This window comes from Accipiter gentilis, chromosome 24 (genome assembly GCF_929443795.1).
Source record: "Accipiter gentilis chromosome 24, bAccGen1.1, whole genome shotgun sequence".
NCBI lineage: Eukaryota > Metazoa > Chordata > Aves > Accipitriformes > Accipitridae > Astur > Astur gentilis.
The window spans coordinates 13,704,135-13,711,591 of record NC_064903.1 but is presented as its reverse complement, the minus strand read 5'-3'; the positions used below and the strand labels follow the sequence as shown (position 1 = coordinate 13,711,591).

General features: G+C 56.2%; 1 protein-coding gene across 4 annotated transcripts; it reads left to right on the top strand.

Annotated features, from left to right (window-relative positions):
- Positions 1 to 309: 309 nt before the first annotated feature.
- On the top strand, positions 310 to 7,252 carry ITGB1BP2 (integrin subunit beta 1 binding protein 2). Of its 4 annotated transcripts, XM_049827248.1 has the most exons (11): positions 310 to 416; positions 646 to 695; positions 794 to 850; positions 1,417 to 1,562; positions 1,707 to 1,819; positions 2,092 to 2,150; positions 3,089 to 3,159; positions 3,404 to 3,506; positions 4,844 to 4,963; positions 5,424 to 5,486; positions 6,798 to 7,252. In XM_049827248.1, exons 1-11 carry the CDS (start codon positions 353 to 355, stop codon positions 7,044 to 7,046), a joined length of 1,095 nt encoding a protein of 364 aa, XP_049683205.1. In that variant the 5' UTR covers positions 310 to 352; the 3' UTR covers positions 7,047 to 7,252. The 4 variants fall into 4 exon arrangements, with proteins under 4 accessions (XP_049683205.1, XP_049683204.1, XP_049683207.1 ...); XM_049827247.1 differs by lacking the exon at positions 310 to 416 and having other exon boundaries at positions 654 to 695; positions 794 to 1,562; XM_049827250.1 differs by lacking the exons at positions 310 to 416; positions 1,707 to 1,819 and having other exon boundaries at positions 654 to 695; positions 794 to 1,562.
- The last annotated feature ends 205 nt before the right edge of the window (positions 7,253 to 7,457 follow it).

Here is a 7,457-nt window from a genome sequence, read left to right as displayed (position 1 = left end):
ACCTCCATGCCGGACACTGGTGGGATGGCAGGTGCTGCGAGGTCCTCTGCCCACCCCAGGTGTGGAGCCATCCTGCAGCACCCATTCCTCTCCGCTTGCAGGGGCAGGACAGAAATGCCTCTCAAGATAACTTGGGCGCTGGGTCCTGTCAGCTGCCAAGCTGCTATGTCCATCTTTAGCCTGTTCTCCAGTTACCAGCCACCTCCTCCTGCTGCCTCCAAAGATAGGCAAAGTGACCTTCCAGCGCCTGGGCTGGAAACTGCGGGGAAGCAGAGGGGGGGATCACAGGCAGGGGTGAGATTGATGGGATTTTTGTGGAAGGAGTGAAGGACACCGCAAGTACACCTGAGCTATGGCGTTGCTGTGCTACAACAAGGGCTGTGGGCAGAGGTTTGATCCTCAGCACAATGCCAGGGGTAAGTGGGCTTGTCTGCATTGCACTGGGGTGGGTGGGAACATGTGCTGCTTTCCTGGTCTGCAGCCTCAGCCACCATGTCGTGGCCTGAGCTGCCAAGCAGGGCTGAGCTGAGCCCAGCACAGGCAGCCTGCATGGCAGGAGCTGGCTCAGGAGCTGCTGGGCATCACGGGTGGCTCGTGGGCAGGATTGCTCCTCCTCAAAGGTTCTGCCCGATTTTCCCTTTTCAGATTCCTGCCTGTATCACCCAGGTGTCCCCATCTTCCATGATGCCCTGAAGGTGAGTGGGGCAGGAGCGAGGGCTGCAGCTGCAGGGAGGGACCTTGTGCCCGGCGGGATTGCCCACACCTAACCAGTTTGTCATCTCCTGGTGTATAGGGCTGGTCTTGTTGCAAGAAACGCACAACAGACTTCTCCGAGTTCCTCTCCATAAAGGTGAGTGACCCACCAGCCCAAATGCACCCGCTACTCCTCTGTCCTCTCCTCCTTGCCCCTGCCCTGCCCTGTCCTGTCCCATCACTGTCCCACACCAAGGCTGTCCCTTTTGCCCTGCCGGTCAGGGATTTCCTATCTTCTCCCAAGCAGCCTGCAAGCAAGGGTGCTGCTCCCAAAGTGCAGGGCAGGTGCTCCCAGAGAAGGGTGCCAGAAGGGGCTGGGATCCCCCACCAGGATCCTGCGGGATGAACACAAATGCCCCAGGTGCCAGCACAGATGTGAATGTCTGAACAGTCCTGGTGGAGGGGAGGAGGCAGCAGAGGCCCAGGGACATGAGGGAGACTCTTGCTGCCATTCAGCTGCCAGGCTGGGGTCCAGCAGACCTGAGACCTCTCTGCCATGGCTCTGGTGATGCTGCCACACTGTCTTGTCCCTGGGAATCCCTGCAGACGCAGTCCCTGCCCTGCAGGACTCAGAGCCACCAGAGCACAGAAACTCACAGGTTTGGGAGCAGCCGCCAGGTTAGGGAGGGCAAAGCAGGCATCAGGCTTGCCTCTGCTGCTCAGGGATGCACAAAGGGGTTTCACAGCAAGGAGAAGCCCCCTGAGTCTTTCAGCCAAGAGACCTCAGACAAGCCAAAGGCTAATCCAGTGGAGGAGCTTATCATCCAAGGACCAAAATCAGCTGAGAAGATGCAGCGGGAAAGACCAAGGTGAGAAGGGCTCAGCTAACAGCGTCACCCTGCTCTGCCGCTTCTTCTGCACATGTCCTGCCCTGCTGCTTCCTCAGGAGAGGCAATGACACTTAAATTGCAAAAAAAACCCACCTGGCCTTTGCTGCTGCTGCTCTTTCCCAGCTCTGATGAGCCAAGACAACGGCTGCCAATTAAAGTATCCAGGTCTCTGGAGCAGGCACTGGAGAACCTGAACTTGTCCTCCAAGAACGAGGCACCTGAGGGCAGTTGCACAGGTAGTGACGGGGTGATGTGATGGACAGCAGCGGGGCTGCATGTGGCAAGTTCAGCATGGGGTTTTGCATGGCAGGTTCAGTGCAGGATAGTGAGTGCTGTGTGCTCAGCCACCTGCAAACCCACAGAGCTGTGTCTCAGAGGCATATTGCAATGGGCTGTGCTCAGGAGCTGTGCATGCTAAGCTGGGGAGCTGGCAGTGGGGCTGCAGGGAGGGTCTGGGGGCAGGTGTGGGCAGTACGTGCCCCAGGATGAAGCTGTGTTGCTCTTGCAGGGGAGGCAGCTGCCCAGGTGAGAGCTGGCACCACCTGCAAGAATGCAGCCTGCAAGGCGGTGAGTACCTGGCAGGATCCCATCTTTGCATGGTCTGTGCTGCTTGGCTGGGAGCATCGCAGGTCCAGTGCGGGGGCTTGTCTCCCAGCTGCCACCAGCTGCAGGGCAGGGTGCCGGGGGGGTGGGAGGTGGCAGTGCCCATCGGCTCTGTATGCTTCTACTCATCCCGTCCCTGGACGGCCTGCCTCTGTCACCTCCCAGCCATGTTCCTGCAAGAGGCTTCCAGATTCCTGGATTGGTGGTACATTTGCATTCCACTGCTGCTAATTGCTTGCAATGAAATATAGCACATATTCAGGATAATTGCATATAGGTAAAATGCATGTGGAGTAATTCCCACCTGCATTTAATTAATGCAGCACAGCACACTTTCTATCTTGCCCCAAAGCCGCCATGTGTAGGACTGTCTGCCTGCCTTGAGGCATGTGCTGGAGGGACCTGTGGGAAGGCTGGCATGCTTGGAAAGCAGCAGAGAGGGGAGCAAGCACAGAGCAAAAGGCAGGAGATGGATAAGGACATAAGACTTACATGCTCTGGGAAGGAGGGGAAAGGACAGAATGAATAAATGGCCCCCTTGCACCTTGGAGCGAGTTTCTGTGGTGTCCAAACTTGCCCACTGTCCTGGTGTTGCCCAGCCTCTGGCTGGGACCAGGCTGTGTTTGGAAGGGCTGCTGCCAGGGTCATGGGAATGACACTGGGGTCCTGGTAAGGCCAGGTTGGCTGCCCTGCCAGCAGGGAGCAGCGACCAGTGCCAGGCCATGGACTGGGCAGAGTCCCAGAGTAAGTCCTCACAGATGCTGGACCTGGTGAAAGGGTGATGTTGGGCATCGTGCTGTGCCCTGTGCAGGGATGGGCACCGATGGGTGGACACCTGGCTGTGCCATGCCATGCTGTGCCAGAGGTACAGCCAAAATTTTCCTCTGCTTCTCACTCCACAGATATACCAGGGCCCAGAGAGCAACATAGAGGTTTGTACTTTCCATCCTGGCGTTCCTGTCTTCCATGAGGGGTAAGAAACAACCCTTTACCTGGGAGCAAACTGACCCTTCTGAGGGCTGAAAGCACCACATTGCAAGGCTGTGTGGCCTCAGCAGCATGGCCGGTGCAGTCATGGGTGACACCCCCCTGGGTGACAGGTGCATGGGGGAGCTGCTGGTTCCGAGGCCCTCTCCCCAACTACCCTGAAGCCCGCTGTGGTCCCCCTCTCCTGCTCCCACGGGCGCTCCCCACTCAGGTCACCTCGCTCTCCCCAGGATGAAGTACTGGAGCTGCTGTGGAGTCAAAACAACAGACTTCAGTGCCTTCCTGGAGCAGCTGGGCTGCAGCAGTGGGCAGCACTGCTGGACAGGGAAAGGGGTAAGGGGGCTCTTGGCAGAGGTGACTCATGTGAGCAAAGTGCCATTACCTGCACCTGAGGAGTGCTCCTTCCCTTGCTCTGCATTCACATGGGTTTCTGCATTTATTTATCTTAATTTTCATAATTGCCAACAGATGACCGTGCAGAATTTGAATGCCTAATCTTCACCCATCTGCTGTTTAAAATGCTGCTCCTGCATTCACAAAAAGTGTTGCCTCTTGCACCCAATGGGCAGATGTGCAATAGGAAGCTGAATGGGGCAGGAGCTGGCCCTGGGCATGGTGTAGCCAGCACTGTAGGCTGCTGCACAGGGACAGCCAGCTGAGCATGGGAAAAGGCCTGCAAAAAAAACCCCAAAAGTTTTTACAGATAACTGGTTTTAATGAAGCTTTCCCTCTGCAACTGCTTCCCAGGAGGGACCTCATCCACATAGCAACATGATGGTGTGGTAGGATAAGGCAGAGAAGATCCCAATTCCCAATATTGTGTGTGTGTGTAAGTTTCCCCAGGAAAGCTCTTGACTAGAAACAGGCTTGAGCCGGGAAAGTTGCACCAAAGCAGCCCAGGATATCCCTGAAAGTGTGTCATGTTCCTCTGAATCAGCAGTGCTCTGAACAACCCCCTCTGAGCTCAGTCTGTTCTTTGTCCTGGAGCAGAAAACATCTAGTGGATGTAAAGGAGGCTGCAGTGAATGGACTGTGATGTTGTGATGCAGATGCTTTGTGTTAATTGTCACCTGAGTTTGGGACTGGGATTCCTGCTGGGGCATTTCTTTGGCTGGCAATGCTGAGGGCTGCGGGAAGTCTGTCTCCTGGTGATGCTCAGAAATGCCTGGTGGAGCCAAAGCTGCCTGGGGCATGGACAAGGTGGGGGTCCTGTGGAAGAAGGGTGAAATGTGGCCAGTTGGGGCTCATTTGTCTCCCAAATTTAGCATGGTGGCATGATCCATGTCTAGCAACAGCCCCTGCACTGTCCTCCAGACCAAAGTTTCCTGACTGTGCACAGCACCTATGAGCTTGGGCACAGCAGAGTGACCCTGGAACAAGAAGGGGATGTATCTGGTCTTAACGCATCCTTCTGGAGCAACCCCAAGCACAGCACAGGTGCTTCATGTTGCATGGGACAGCCTGGCAGGGGCTGCCCACCTTCTCATGAATAACCTCCCCTCAAAAACCTGCATGAAAGGCAAGGTTTGATCTTGCTTAGCTGATGCCGACCTCAGCTGGCACTCTGTGAAGGAGATGTGCAAAGGAACATCCTCCAGCACAGACATCCCCTCTGTTTGGGGTGTGCTTGGGCTAGATGCTGTGCCGTGATGGGTTCCTCTCCCTGGCAGGACAAGAAGGCGGTGTCATGCCGGCAGGACTGGCACCAAACCAGCAGCCAGGTGGTGGTGACAGTCTATGCCAAGAACCCCCTGCCTGCCCTTAGCAGTGTGAAAGCCAACCACACTGTGGTAAGTGGGGCCAGCAAAGCTGGGCTATGGATGTGTGCTTTCATGGCACCTGATTTTGATGAGCCAACAGGCAGGAGATGGCCGGGTGCCTGGCACTCTTGGATGGCCTGCTTGGTCTGTTGCTGCAGCTGGGGTTGGCAGTGCTGACCTGCTGTCCCTGAGCTGAGAGCCCAGCGGCTTCACTGCTGCAGCAGCATCTGTCCAGCCACTCTGGCTCAGTGGCTTTCAGCCTCAGCGGGTAGCTTTGCTGGCCATTAATTCTTTGACTGGTGGCAGAGGTGATCTCGGCATGCTCTGAAGGGGGTGGAATGCTCCCAGGTGCCAGGGGGATCACCAGGCAGTTACACTGGAGCCAGGATGTGGGATACATTGCAGTGCTGGAAGGCAGCTGCACTGTCCGGGGGAAGAGCTCTGGCAGTGCTGTGCTACCCACTCAGATAATTTTCTGTTAATCTTTCAGCTTGAAGTTCATATCATCTTTGAAGGGAATAAGATTTTCCAGGCAGAACTGGATCTCTGGGGGGTAAGATACTGTTTACTTTGATTTCCCTGTTCCAGTAGTCTGGGCTGGGCTGGGCTGCAATGCTGTGACGCAGCCTGTGCTCTGGGAGAAGCGTTTGCAGCCCCAAACACAGGCTCCCAGTAAAGAAAATTACCCTCTGCGTAGTCAGGATTCTCAGACTTTGGAAAAGGCAGCAAAGTGGTTGTTGCTGCAATTTCTGCACAGTCCTTCCTGTGCATGGAGCAGGAGGCAGACTTCGACTGGATTATTGCATAGAAATGCTGTGGCACCTGGGACGTTGTCTCATCCCCGGCAGGCACATCTGTGGAACAAACAGTCATTTCATAGTCCCTCCCTTGGTGTGATTCATTGCCAACTCTTCAAGCATTGCAGAGAACACAGGTCCACCATGGCTGTCACAGCAGAGAGGACCCCGTTTATCTCCAGAGCTCCAGTTTTCTATAGCAGCAAAGGCTGATGGGGAAATTAGGTTTTTCTCTATTGATCCCATAGTGGTAGCACCCCATGGGAGCCATGCCAGGATGCTGCCTGGGCTCGGTGCCCATCTGACTGCCCTGCACTACCTGAGGCACTCTGGCTGCTCTCTTTTAAACGCTGCCACAGTGCTGCCTTGTTCTTGTTGGGATTGTCTGGGAGCCAGGTCGGCCAGGTACCGGCATTTACAGTCATCTCTGCTAGGAAATGCCTTAGGGGTTGTGAGGAGGGCTGTTTTGGAGGCTTCTGGTGGCTACACCAGTCGATCCTGGACTAAGAGTAGAACTGGACGTCACTGCCAGCTCTGTAGGTGTTCTGGGTTTGGTCCCAGACTGCCCCAAAGAGTCTTTGGTCCAGCAGGTTCCTGTCTCCTCCTCCAATCCTGCTGTGCCTGTGGGCAGGCAGCTGTGTGAGGGGAGAGACTCGATCTGATTTCTCAGCTGCTTGCTGGCTGCGGAGGAGCAGCGAGACTCAGGAATTTGCATGTGCATTTCTCGCCTTTATTTCTGGCATGTGCTGTCTGCACTGGTGGGCAGCAGAGTATGGACTGTGGGTACGCCTGTGTCTCAGCGCAGCTCGCTGCCGTGGGGAGAGGGCTGTACCGCAGCCACACACATGGCTGCGGCTAGCTGAGCTCTGTACCCGCACTGCAATGCTGCTTAGAGGTAACACTGTGAAGCTCAGCTGGAGCCCAGGTTTCATCCTGTTCTGTCTCCTGGCTCATGAGGAGAGGAGATTTCTCCTCTTCTCTGGCAGGGCTCTGCCAGTAAGGGGAAGGATGAGTGTGTGCTGCCCGCCCTCCCCTGCCCAGCTCACTGCACCTTTCCCTCTCTCTAGGTCATTGAAATAGAGAAGAGCTTTGTGAGCATGGTCCCTACCAAGGTGGAGATCATGCTTTGCAAAGCCAGCCCTGGCTCCTGGGCCAGGCTGGAGCTTCCCCAAAGCAGGTCATACTCCCATGGTGAGCAGAAGGAGGCTGCCAATGCAGAGGAACCCAGGGCAGTGCAGGGGGAGGACTCGGATGACAGCTTGAGCTGGTCGGAGGAGGAAGACGAGGAGCTGGAGATGGGAACACCAAGCAACTGACAGTCAAGTGCTTCAAGCAGCTGAGCAGTGCTGGCTCCTGAGCTGCCAGGGACCTTGGCTCCAGCTCCAGAGGAGCAGGCCCAGCCCAGAGCTGTGTGCACACTGCAGCATGCCCTCTCCCCTGGTCAGAAGGGGCAAGTAATAAAAACCCAGAGCGAAGGTTATACTCTGAAATTCCTGTCAGGCGCTTAAGAAACCTGAACCCTGCTACCTGTCTTTCCCTCTCCTGTGCCCAGCCGGGGCGGGACAATGGGAGGATGCCCCTTGTCTGCACCTCAGGCGGCCGGTGCCTGTGCCAGGTCTCCTTGAGGCTGGAGTGTTCATAGCCTGGTGTTCTGCCTGACCCTGGCATTTCTGGGGGGTGCACAGCCCTGGGGCTGCAGGGTGAGCTGAGCTTACCCTCCCCCCTCC

Bases quoted from the DNA above. Each gene is read 5' to 3' on its own strand.
- ITGB1BP2 (XM_049827247.1), top strand. From the start codon at position 1,183: ATGAGGGAGACTCTTGCTGCCATTCAGCTGCCAGGCTGGGGTCCAGCA. The intron at 1,563-1,706 runs GTGAGAAGGGCT...GCTCTTTCCCAG, and splicing joins ATGCAGCGGGAAAGACCAAG to CTCTGATGAGCCAAGACAAC. The intron at 1,820-2,091 runs GTAGTGACGGGG...TTGCTCTTGCAG, and splicing joins ACCTGAGGGCAGTTGCACAG to GGGAGGCAGCTGCCCAGGTG.